The sequence below is a fragment of the Struthio camelus genome, chromosome Z (assembly GCF_040807025.1).
Source record: "Struthio camelus isolate bStrCam1 chromosome Z, bStrCam1.hap1, whole genome shotgun sequence".
NCBI classification, from domain to species: domain Eukaryota; kingdom Metazoa; phylum Chordata; class Aves; order Struthioniformes; family Struthionidae; genus Struthio; species Struthio camelus.
In genome coordinates, this window is record NC_090982.1 from 33414856 (window position 1) to 33428597 (window position 13742).

Genomic DNA, 13742 nt, shown 5'->3' on the forward strand with positions numbered 1-13742 from the left:
TTCATGCCATTTCATTTAAAGCAGGGCTTAAATTTGCTTAACTGGCATTTGCCAGTTTAGTATAATTTTCTATAGTATACTGATGTCTGCACACATGAAAGCAAAACATCACGAGGAAGGAAATGGAGCTGTTCATATTCTCCTAATCTAGGACTGCAAGCAAAGATTAAAGCTAGACTCTCAGGCTAGGGAGATCTGACCTACAGTGTAAGAGAACTTTAGAGATGTGTGTGTGCGCATACACATACACACACACACACACACATAGGCGCGCGCGCATACACACCAGCATCTGCAGAAGCATTATACTTGCAACGTGTCTGTATGCTTCCTGGCCAAAAGCTACTTTCAGCCATGCACAAATCCATCCAAGTTTTAAATTTTGTTAAGCTTTACAGCACAGGTTTAGTTCAGGTTTCTAACTTCTTTCATTACAAAATCTCATACCAATAAATACATGTACATCTTATACACTTTACCTTTCCAATATACATAGCCAAATTGTTTTTCCTCCTGCATTTCAGTTGTCTATCTAATTCCTCTTGGTTTTGACTTGAAGTGCTAATACTTTACTCAATGCTGTGAACCAGTTTTCGTCCTCTTATTCCAGGCAGGGGTTTGGTAAAGCATAGTTTTTCATTACCTGAATCCCTCACCCTTCAGTAATTCTTACTAACATTAGAAAGTCCAATAGAAAATTCTGAAAGTTGAAAGACTCAGCAACATAAACAAATGACATGAGATTTAAAGCTCCAGGTATTCTTAGTACATGACATTAAACAGATAAGTGTTACTCACTTCTCCTTACTAGGAGAAGGAGTTGAACAGCAGCCAAAGGCCCTAGCAGCAATGGATACAACTGCTCAAAGTATTTGTCTGGTGAATGGTGTCTGGATCTTTAAAGAGGATGGATAACTCTCACCTTTTTAAACTGTTTTTTCTTGCAGCAGACCTGGTAGTTCTTTTAGTAATGTCTGTACAGTCAGAAATGCTAGGTTCAGAGGTTTTAGTTTTCTGAACACTGGACTGTAGAATTACTCTGAAAAGAGTAGGAAAAAAGAAAGATTATATAAGCTGAAAGTTTCTAGAAAAACAGTGCAAAGAGGATATCACCAGTTGCAGCAGAGCTAACAAATATCATATGGCTTTCCACGAATCATTCTGAAAAGCAAACCGTTTTGCCTGAAGCATGTAGCCTTCACTTTATAACGCCCTTGTAAGAATTAGGTTAATGCAAGTTGTTTTATTAAGTTTTTTTTTCCCTTTCAAGAATAGATGAAACAATAGTTTGGGATTTTCTTTTAGGTTTCTGGAAGACAAAAAACTGTAAAATGCACATTTTAAGTATATTTTAACAAAAGAAAACAAAGAGCAAATCTGGAGGATGCAACAAATGTTAATTTTCCAGACTGACATAAAAAACCAAATACAACGAAAAAGTAATTCAACTCCTAAGGACCAGAGTCTAATTGTCCACAATCAGTCATGAAATATTCCCTTCATATGCAGTAAGCTGGGAAAAACATTGAACGTGATAGTGCTTTGCTGTAACAGAGAATGATCTCATCACACTCAAAACCCAGCTTCAAACCTTGGCTGTGCTCAACAGCTTCTCTAGAGCGATGTACTGACTATTTCCTAAACAGGTAGACATCCTAGCATTGCTTACAGTGTCAGCATGACCAATGAAAGAACTAGAGACTGTGAAATGCAAATAAATCAATATTTTTAGCCATTAGCCAACTGATTTGCAGGGAGACCACTTCTTCTGTAGTTCTATATACTTGTAGTAAAATTATCATACTAAGGAGTTAAAAGTGACAACAGGTCAACGGCATCCACAGATATTACTGCAATATCTTATAGGTCTATTTTCAAGTAATTCCATCTGTGTAAGTTTCCAACTAAAAAAATATACATCATTTAAGACATTCCTGTAATTTAGAAATTCATTCATTTTTCTCTTGCAGAGTTATTAGCACTCTAATTTTCAGGGGCTTCACTGAGTCCATCTGTGCCAGCAGATTGTATTAGATTGAAAACCAAAACCTTCATAAAGTTATATAAACTGCAGTTTGGTTGCTTAATACTCTGAAAAAACTGTTTTCAAAGAATTTGAGATATGAACATAAAACGTGGAAATTCAGAGCACACTAGGAGGAAAAAAAAAATCATTTTCAAAACAGATTCACCTTTCAAAAGGCAATTACTGAAAGCAGAAATCAAGACAAAGAAAAACAAATCCCTAAGCTATCACTCTTTTATATGAGTCTGATACTAGAACTAGTGAAAGAAAAAATACGCACATGACATAATACAGTTTCATTTAAATTCCACTCTGTACTGTATTTCTCCATTCTGCAGCAGTAAAACTGATCAGTAACCTTGCTTACCACCTAATTCTAGATTGTTTAGGAAACAGATGACTACAATAAAGTTGGATTATTTTAAACTTTTATTTGAACAAATCTCTCTTAATATTTCAGAGCTGCAAAATCTTGTAACTTAATCTGTAAGAAGTCCAAACCAAATAATCATCTCTTCCTCCAAAATAATGTAAGACTGGTGTTCCAAAGATTACTATAAGGCAAGGCAAACGTTACTGTAAACACAAGACGGGCAAAATTGGAGGAATGTAAACATATTTAGCTTAATCAGCTATTTGCGAGGCTGAGAACCAAATAACAGATACCTTCAAAACCGTAGAATGGTTCAGTAGGCAAGATAGGTTCTTCTAATAAGAATCTATTTTCCTTGTAAACTAAAATGTTTAAAACCCTTCAAGTTCACTTTATACCTTCTATTGCTGTTATGAAGCAACTCTAACAAGTTTTAATATTAACATTTACAATTCTATTTTCACTGCCATGATTATCATATAACGTGAACAGATTTGGGCTCTCGCATTTTGAACTAAGCTTTGAAAATAATACCAACAGCAAGAGATTCTGGCGTTGTATTTTTTAATCTGTGCCACTAGCAACTTCAGGGACTAAATGGAAGCATACAAAGCCTGCTTAACTGGTTACATTTAGTCATTTAAATATGAGTTTGACCAAATTATGTCACAAATGGTTTCATGAAAACAGAAACATAGAAGAAACATGTTTTCTCCTTAAAGTTAACACCGAATACGTGCCAAGAGGCACAAGCAATCTCCTTCCTTGTGACTCTCATTCCTCTAATACTGCTTCACTACAGAAAAAGCTGTAGGATTTTTGCAATATCTGAGTTGATAAGGCAAGGTGTAGGAAATTAACTTTGTCACGCTTTATGATCCTTTTATTTTACACTCAGTATATGGAGAAATGTACAAAAATTCAGTTACATAATTAGCTTGGAAAGCAGTAGCATTTTCAAACGTTGCAAACACCAGATACACATCAAAATTATTTTAAGTCTTGGTTCTTCCTGGCTTTTATACTTTCAAGGTTACATATTTTTAAAAAATAATCTAAAAATTTAGTGAATATTTATATATGTAAAAATTTACCCATAAAAATTTATACCGAAAAATAAATGTATCTAAAATTATACGCAAACCTATACATAAGTGTATAAGAAATGTGTATATAAATTATATATAATTTTTTATCTATAAAATGTAGATATAAATTTAATTTTTAGGTATGTACGTATATAATGCATATATATAAATGAAGGCAAATATTATTGGAGCCTGATCTAAAACAAACAAACAAACAAAAAACATGCAGAAGATCTCCTGAATGCATGCTACAAGATATTATAATATGTATACTGTTAAAATAGGCAATCCACGTAGCCCAAGAATTTTTCATTTTCAGTTAATCTCTAATGAAAGCCTCACTGAGTAGTTCTGAACCTAACGCATTCCCCAGATACCATACTGATTCACACAGTGCTTTCTTATTCATTCTAATGTATTGGTCTTCAAACAAATCAAAACCTTCTTAAACTGAAACAGTGTTCAGGTCAGAGGAACTATCTTTTAAATAATTTCACAACTTTGTTTCATCAGTAAACTTAGGGAGGGGTGAGGGTGAATGAGAGAGAAATGACACAAAAATCCTACCACCACAAGCCAAGACAAAAACCACTAAACACCCAAAACCTGGAATACCAACAAGGTAATACGCTTTGGAGGGAAATAAATGCATATAAGAAGTTTTTTCAAAATTTAATCGATTACAGCATCACTGGGGGGATGTGGGGAAAAGAGGTTACACGGGACCATATCTTCTCTCACCTCCTGTTGGGAGTTTTAGTTTTGCCGAGGTTATCTGTTTTATGAGGGCTATCATATGCAGTATTGCTTTCTCCCTAATCACCTTATGATTTTCAGGAAAACCATCCCCTCCCCTCCCAGATCCTCAGATACCTACTACTGTTCAAGTCATCAATAATTAACAAATGACTGATATTCTTTTGTTGTGTAGGGTTTCAGTCTACAGCACTAGCTGACTAGCCAAGAGATCCTGACTGATAATTTGATCTCTTCAAATATACAAGAGAGACTAGCTGTCCAGTCCAGAACACACTGGTTTAGCTTTTTTTTTTTTTTTTTTAAAAAAAAAGTTTTCTCTTCCGTTGCCACAAAACACCATGTGATAATCAATCCCGGATATGAGGCAGTAGCACCAGTATCCCAATTGCTTACATAATAACACATTTACCAATATCAAATAGTCTTTTTTTCTTTGCTTCTAGCAAGGGTGTTTTCTGAGAGAACACAGAAATGTTAAGAGGAAGGAAGACAGTTAAGTGAAATTCACTTACAGTTCAGGAAAACAAAAGGAAAGATTGTTCCATTTTTTGAACAAAGTTTTTAAGTTTTGCTCTTTAGTCTGTGTTTAGAAATCTGACATCTGAATTCTATAAAATATTGAGACTAAAGCTACTGCTAACTTCAGTGTGAAACTTGGGAAACAAGCCTCTTGTTTAGATATGTTCTTTGACAAAGGTAAGTACCTAAGAGAAAAAGAACCCAACTGATCTTTAAGTCTTTCTTTTTTCCAAAAAAAGGAAAAAAAAAGGGAAAAAAAAAGCACGTACATGTGAAAGAGAGAGAGAGGGCGGGGGGGGGAGAGGAGGAGAGGGAGAGAAAAGAGATGATCTCAGCTAAGGTTAACAGGATAACCAAATTGCCTACAAGTGCCCCAATTCTTGGTTATTGCATCATTTTCTTCAGAGCAAAGAGGAACAGTTCTTTGCTTTTTTAGAGGTGTGGATAATAAGAAGTCGCAAAGCCAAAGAGAAGGATAGGAATTCTTAATCTCAAAGTTCTAATAGGAAAGAAAGCCTTTTCTTACTTATCACTCTGATGTAAAACACTTTCTGACCAATTTCTTTTCCTCTCTGGGAGCACTGACGTTTCAAGCATGCTCCCATACCATTTTGCTTGTTAGCAATCTAGAAGAATGAAAAAACAAAATAAACAAAACCCTCCAAAAAACACCACAGAGGTAGGGCAGTAAAGAGAAAGAGAAAGGAGAGCGTGGTTTTCTAGGCAGTTCTGTATACGGCTGAAGTTTTATTTGGCCAAAAGATGAAAGTTGCATTTGATGAAACCGTAACACCTCTTAAGTGGAGGCTAGGCACAGCAATCTGTGCAGCTACTCTGACAAAAGCAAGGAGGAGGAAAAAGTGAAGATGGTACTCAAGGAACAAATACATTTGTAATGATTTAATCAGCGCCTGAATCTAAGTAACAGAAAGAAGGGATTGAACTAGTCTCATAAAGCCCTATGAAAAACAATTAAGAACAGAAGAAGATGAAGCCAGATTGCCTAGGTGAAGAAGTGTTACATATGCCTTGACCAAGTACAGCAACCTGCATTGTCTTCTATCAGGTTAGAGAGGAAAAAAAAAAAAAAAGCAACACATACATTTGTCCTGTTTTACTGCCTCTTATGGCATAGTAATATAATCTCTTAGCAAAAAGCAAAGACCTACTGACATTTCTGACAAGTTCTAATTCCTGGTTTATCACATGGGTAACACCTTCCCTTGGGAAACTAAGTACCTTTGCAAGTTAATGAATTTCAAAGCAAGACTGCAGTTAACTTCTTCATTTGCATATGCAAAACACTCTTCTTTCCTTTTTACAAATGTAACTTTGATTATTTGCAAGAGCATACAGAAAAAAAGGGCTTGAAAATTATGGAGTATCCTAATTATGAATGGTCTGTATCTTTTGTATTGCAAGCCAGCCACAAAAATCACTGTTATTCCAAATCATATATACAAAAAGACAAAAAAGCGAGAGCGTGAAATTTACTCTTGCAACAAAGCCAGTAAGAAACGTGATATGAAAGCATGCATTTATGAGACATACTAGACAGAAAGCGTGAGCTATTGTAGAGAAATGGAATGGGACACTTACACAGTGGCTCTCTCTCAGGGGGTCCTGATGGTTACTATGTTCTTAAACCATCTAGACAGAATAGCAGGCTGGGAAGAAGGGAGCCACATACAATCCACCAGATGACAATGCTACACAGTGTAGACACCAGCATAGCTAGGAGCCATCTAAAAAAGGGGTTGGAGGGGGAGGAAAAGATGAACAAAAATTCAAAAGCAAAAGCTATTGGTGCATTTTAGCTCATTTTAAGTTCTTCTAAAGCATATTGCTCTATAATCTTAGCCAAGCATTTTCTCACTTCCTGTAACAGATCCAGGCAACCGTAACTTGTCAAATATTCTGTGTGTTACTGGCATCAACATAAAGCAACTTTTCTAACATACTCACTGAAGTCTTCTATTCCAAAGAAGGTCTATACCACTCCTTTGAAAACAAATGCATTCTAGGGCAGTGTATCACTGACCACTTGCTGCCATTTCAGAATGCAGTTTGATCAGCCTGTATTCACAGATCCTACTTCACTACCTTATGTTTTAATATTAAAACATTAAATCAGAGCCAGATTGGTTTTCTAGGAACAAACAAACAATTTATGCAAAATATCCAGATGGTGAGAGTATATTACCTTCCTGTGATCAAAACAGCAGAAGCTAATTCAGTAATCCCTTTGCCAAAGGTGCAGCATATCGCTAATTGGAACATACAGATAAAAAGCATCCATTCATCAAGACATAGAGAATTTATACAGCCAACTTCAGTAAATATTAACAAACGCTTAACACAAATCCCTTGCAACTTAAATGGAGGTAATGCCTCTAGCTCTCATCAGCTTCTCCTGTTCTTATTTTGCTTGCTTTTTCTCTGAAATAAATCGACAGAGAGGATGTAGAAATCTGTTTCTGTTTCCCCAAATAATTCAATAACATTCATAATTTTCACAGCAAGAGCAATTATTATTTTTTTTAAAGAGTCTGAACTAAAAGGGAAAAAGACTCCTAACTCAAGTAAGGCAGCTAAATATATCTAGTGGTACTTTGTTTTAGGAATAATAACTCAAAGTGTGTTAGAAGTTTGCAGCTGAAATAATTTACTGAAAAATGTATAACTACACAAATACTTTGGAAGAAGAGAAGGAGGGAAATTCAAACTCCCTGTGAAAATGCACTTCAGAGAATTTTTCTTCTAGCCACACCACACCCTATGGAATACTACTACAAACTCCAGGTTTCTTTATTTGAATTCTACAAAAACACAAACTAGCTAGTTGCTTTAATTAAAGCAGTGATGCAGAATGTTTCATGAATTTTAATGGCTGACTGTCTGCATATTAACAAAATGGCTTTGAATAGACTGTATCATACAGTCAATATTTTTCTATGGAATGTACGGTAAATGAGATCTTTCACAGACTGCATTACGTGACTTAAAATACCATTTATGAAAAAGAACTACGAAATAAAAACTAAGGCTATGTGCAAGTTGGCTGCTTTTCACTGTACTATTTGAAGGAACTAAGGTGGTGTATTTATTTATTTCAGTTGAATACTGGCTTTGGTCTGAATATGTCCTTCATTATACAACTGCCTGTGTAAATGACGAGAGCATGGACAGAAAAGACTTTTTAAAACAAAGGCGAATTCATCTATCTTTAGAAACCCTCATGCATTGCTGCATATCCCTGCTCTTTCAGTGTATACTTACTACATACCTGTTGCTTTTCTAAAAGTCAGGCAATGCCACATGTCTTCTGCAGAACCTGTCTGTTGTTGTTGTTGTTGTTTTTCCTCTTGTAAGCATAGCTACTGCAATGTAATACTCAGTAAAAGAAAAGTTTCGTCTAGAAAGAAAATAAAATAAAAAAGGCCAGCAGCCACCTATGAGCTTTGGAGTGTCATCCACTCTAGAAAGACACCTTAGTAAAACCCAAGTTGCCTTTGGACTGTGATGCTGGAGCTGTGTTACTTGCAAAAATCTAACAGCTAGGAGTCACTATTCATTTCCCAGCAATCAAAAGAAATCCCAGATATACCTTGCAAGTCTTGTATTCTCTTGTAGCGTATGCAAGGGCAGCCAGAAAGTTATTCTACCTGCAGTTGCCACAAGCTACAAGAGATGTAAAGGCGACTATGAACTTTCTTTTACGGATGGTGTTGCACTACTTACCCAACAAATAAAGAGACGAGCACAGCAGGCTCCCTGACAGAACCGTGCTCCTTTTGAATTTTAGTGAAATACTGCTACTCCCTGCCTTCCAGATCTACCAGCTATTCTCCTAAAGCCCACAGGATTTAGGGAAGATTCTACTCCGAGAAAAAAAAAAAAAAAAAAAATCAAACAAAGCTGAAGATTTTTCTTTCAATTCTTCTTCTGAAGTAGCTGACCTTACTTCAAGAACAAGCACGTACCTTACTCCAGCCAATCAAACACTACCACACAGACTGATAGTCTTCCATTTTTATACTACCAAACAAAGGAAAACAGAATAGTTGTAATTAAACTAAATCTACACCACTCAGAAATACAGTGGGAACTGGTGCAGCACAGAGTAGTGGAATAAAAAAACAAAACAGAAAACTAAAAGTTGAGTAATACAGTTCTCCTGCCTCCTAAACACTCATCAAGCCTTCAGAGAAATGGTGAATCTCATGCTGATTTTAAATGAGTGAAAATACGTTGCCAACAAACTTTTAGGGGTTAAAAGAAGTCTGCAAGAAAAGGGTTAAAATATTTACGGCATTCATACATGCAGAAACGCACTTACGTTAGCGGAGATGTGGCTGCGGTTTTTGCCTGCCTTCTACTTTTCAGAGCACGAAGTTTATCACCCTGCGTTACACAGTTTGTTTCGTCTTCATCACTGTACTGGATGAAGTTAAAAAGCAAACACCCCCCCCCAAACGCAAGAATTAAAATATATACTTAAATGTTTAAGAGTTAACCTTATTATAAATCTTAAAATTAGAATTATCTCAACAGGAGGAAAGTTTGCCAACATAAAATGAAAACAAATTCACCTGCATAAGTACAATTTTGTTTCCTGTAGCTGCTGTTTTTAAAGCTCTAAACTATTAAGCGATGTCATGAATTATATGCATTGCAATGTTATCTACCTTTAAAAGAGCAGAAACACATCCTAAACCTTTTGCTTAGGTATAGCACAATCATTACTGAACTACAGCATTCCTCTCCTCCTCCTCCATTTGTCTTTTGGAAACAGCATTACCAGTGTTTTAAAAGCCAGCACGAAGAAGGATTACAGAGGCCATAATTACTTAGAAACTAAAAAGAGCAGAAAACCCTTCATCCCTTCCCCAAAAGCACGCACAGTAATGTAATCAAGTGAATCCAAAATTCAATCAAAGCATTTCTGACTGCAGATCTTGAGTCCTTTCCTGTTCTTACAAGAACTGCAATACAATAAGTATACTCTTACTTTCTGTGCGCACTGCACTTCATCTTTCGTACTTGCTGATCTTACCGGTTTTGACCCCAAATCTCTTGGTACAAAATGGGAACACACATGAAGAATTTGATAACTTATTGTACAGGTTTGTTCAGAATTAGAGAGATCCTCAACAGCGGTAACAACTCCTACAACAGCATAATGTTCAGACAGTTACCAGTTCAATGTCCTTTCGGATGGCTCTCCTGTTTTTCACATCATTAATTGAAATATCATCTACTCCTGACAGGATTTTTGTTACAGCAATATTACGGTTTTCCTTCAACTTTGCACGGAAAATATCTCCCTCTGTCCAAAGTTCTGCCTGTTTCCTATCACGGTATGGAAAAAAAGAAAGCAAATAAAGTAACAAATTAAAACCAAGGATGATAAAGAGTACAATACAAGAAGAAAGGACATCTAGATCTATTTTCAAAATAATTGATCCTAGCCAATCTACTTACCCCGTCAGGAAGTGTTGCTGTGGTCCAATCACTGAACCAGGTCTATTTATTCTAATCCAGGCAATAGTTTCAGCAGCTGTCATCCGGTAATGCTTCATAATATAACAGGCTATAAGCGTGCCAGTTCGCCCAAGACCAGCTGCACAAGGTAGAAGAATGACTTATTTTATACATCCATTTCTAGCTGGAACCTGCTGTAGCTATAGACATTGTTATCTGGATAAATAATTAACTTCCTAGCTTATTAAACCTGCTACTGGTCAAACTGGGTAAGCACAACCTACCTTCTGATCTTTTTCTCCCCATTTAGAGGGTTACTAACACACTGCTCACATTTTCAGTGAGGTGACCTTCTAAAGCCACCATACATAAATATATATATATGTGTATATATGCACATAAACACACACACACACATATATACATATATATATGAGAATCTTTTTATGTATAGTATAAAACAGCTGCCTCTTCCCAATATTATCAAAGCACTTCAATTGTAAATTAATCATAAATCATACTAAAAACAGTTGCTCTTCCAAACCCTCCTCTAACCAACCTCCCTCTGTTTTTACTTCTTAAGGAAGCGCTAAATTTTGCGATATGGAAGGCTGGGCACTAGCCAAGACAGGCAAAGAATACTCCAAACTGAGAAAGTTTTTTTGAAAGAGCACTAGAAACAGTTCCATTTACATTGACAAACATGAAAAAGAAAGGAAGATAGCTCCAAGCTCAAGCGTTCCTCTCCTTGAACATATGCTCTGAATGCCAAGCTACACATCACCAGATCTCACTTAAGAATTGGCTGATCAACATCAGTGTTGAATCTTCAGTATGGTCCAATAGCCAAGACAACCACACAGCACTTTCCACCCGTTGCCCAACATAAAGAATAGGTGGCAGCATTCTCTGCTTTCTCAAGAGGTAGCATCAGGTAGAGAGGGACATAACTTTGGTAGTCTAGACACCTTTATCATGCTAAAGATCAAAGACCATCTTAATCTGAATGAAAACAAAGAACCTGAGCCACTGCTGCGCAACATACAAGTGCCATCAATTAACCAATATGCCCAAATTTCACACCTCAGTGGAAAGAAAGAGTATTCACTTGCCTCCAAAAAATAACGTAGCAGTTTTAACCAATTCTTCCACTTCATGCAAGTGGAATCTTGTTGAACATACAGCCAGTGAGTGGCAGATTCAAGAACAAAATTACAATCTTTGCATGTCCCAGGTATATGCTTTAAAAGGCTTTTCTCTTTCACTCACAGCGAAAGGATCTACTACATCAGGTACTGAGGCAGAGTTGGTGGAGAACCAAAGGGGTGTGGCAGACAGCTAAAGATGGTGTGGAAGGGGAACTGCATTAGTATTTCACAGGCAACTATTCCTAGTATTTTCCATTTGGAACACTTGACATTTTAATGTTGTATTCTTTTAAAGACAGGTTTGTTTGTATGGATTTACAGTCCCTCGCTCCCCCGCCCCCTTTTATTTTTTAAAAAAATAAAAGAGAGAAAAACATGAAACATTTGAAAGTCAATGGCAGAACTATTTTGGTTCCTCTCTAGGACAGAAGGGCCTAAATGAAGGACATTTAAACACGTACACTCCTCTGCCAGCTAAACTTAAAGGAGTAGAGAACACCTGTAGAAAATTTCCCAAGTGTTAAAATTATGGTTTGAATGACTCTTTCTTAGCTCTAAAAGAACGTGCTGAATACTGATCATAAACAGTACAGCTGGGCACATGTCTAGCATATTAATTCTAAAATGTAAGAAGCCAAATGAAGGACACCTGAATCTTGCAACAGCACAAACAATTCTATTGTTGACTCAACCTGAAATGATCAGGGGCAAACTTGGAGATAAAATAGATAGAAATCATAAATTTTTGGCCTTGACTAGAAGTAAAAGTTTTGAAATGCTGCTCAGATACGAGGGTTGTATAAAGGCTTTGGAACCAAAAATGGGAAGATTTTCCTTGGCTTCCAATCTCCCTCAAGGAATGAGAAAAGGGAAACTCTGTTTCTGCTATGATGGAAATCCCCTCTGGCAGTCTAACTCTGAACTTTCCACGTACGGAACAGATATTCAGAGCATGTCCAATGCAGCTAGTAAAAACAGTTTCTGAGGGCTAAAGATTTTTGCTGTTCTGGAGGAACACTGCAATACTTTATGAAGACTCTTTTCAAAAAGCTCCACCGATATTTTAGAAGCTCACCGTTTGGTATATTTAACTGTGTTTTTTTCTGAAAGACCTACTATAAACCTTGCCAGTACTTCAAGTCCCTGCTCAAAAGCCTCAAAGTGCTAACGTTTCCTAGAAAAAGGACTATTAATGTTGGCGGACTCATTTTCCCCAACCTTGTAAATAATCTGTTTGAAAAAACTGCAGTTTGGCAGAGTTGCTAATAACTGGAAATAATGGAATTACAGTGCAAAATATCTCAGGAACTGTAACTATAAGCATAATCTGCAATATAAAGAGTTTGTGCACTATACCTTTGCAATGAACGGCTATAACACCTTCAGCACTTTCACAAATATTTAGAAATGTTTTAACTATAGTATCACTAGGTATGCTTCCATCAGCAAAGAAGAGGTCATAATGCTGAAATCCAGCATCTGTAAATCGTTTGGCATCATATAGCTTTTTGTTGAGGCGTATTATAGTGGTGACTTTATGTTTCTTGAAATACGGGAAGTAAGCCTCTGGAGCATGGTGGGGATAGCCTATTGGGGAGGAAAAAAAAAAAAAAAAAGAATAAGCTTCAAACTGCAGAAATATATGAAGACCCAAAATCAATAGATGAAAATACTTTCAAAATACAACTCATGTTCAACATAAAGAAATTGACTAACTGAAAAAGGAATTTTAATATAATCATCTAGTTCAGATACAATTAAACCAAGCATTACATTTTTACTGTTAGGACTTTTATAAAAGAAAAATAGCCAAGGAAAAAAACACATCCTTTGAGGAAAAATTTTTAAAGCTTATTCTTACTGAAAACAATCAACTAAAAGCAGTGGGCTTGTGTCCCCCACCTCCTTTTTTAAGCGTACCATTTTCAATTTTACTTCTTGAATGAGGTCCACTGAAGGCAATGAATTTGTTTGGTATAATCCAGTTAAAATCTCCATTTTCTGCTCTCTGTCAAGAGAAAATGCTTGGTTTATCATTAACCCATTTTCAGGCTTTTCCTTATTGTTTCAAAACACATGCTAGATAGAAGAGGTGTACAATTTTTGCCAAAGGAAGCATGTTAGTAGCCTGCATTTTGTTTCATCAAGAGAATGCTAGGTGCTCTCTACCTCACTCTTTTTGCCCACATTCTACTCTTTCTAAATTACAGTCTCAGAGCAATGCAACTAATGCCCTTCAGATGAAAGGTAACTTCAATTTTTTAAACTTTTTATAAGTTTATAAATTGTGGCCTTGGCAATACTTCCCCTAAATAATTTTTTAGATTCTAAAGACACCTAATTTG

The 13742-nt window shown here is 36.2% G+C and overlaps 1 protein-coding gene across 20 annotated transcripts in view; it reads right to left on the reverse strand.

The window, feature by feature from the left end:
- The window catches only part of CDC14B (cell division cycle 14B), a 45375-nt gene that overhangs the window by 6548 nt on the left and 25085 nt on the right, over positions 1 to 13742 (reverse strand). For 4 of the 20 annotated variants that reach the window (XM_068928167.1, XM_068928152.1, XM_068928150.1 and 1 more), the window contains exons 8-13: positions 13318 to 13405; positions 12754 to 12984; positions 10250 to 10388; positions 9964 to 10117; positions 9105 to 9205; positions 923 to 1039 (exon numbers count right to left, since the gene is read on the reverse strand). In XM_068928167.1, the coding sequence (XP_068784268.1) occupies positions 923 to 1039; positions 9105 to 9205; positions 9964 to 10117; positions 10250 to 10388; positions 12754 to 12984; positions 13318 to 13405 (830 nt within the window). The other 16 variants (XR_011137878.1, XM_068928158.1, XM_068928157.1 and 13 more) reach the window with 12 other exon arrangements.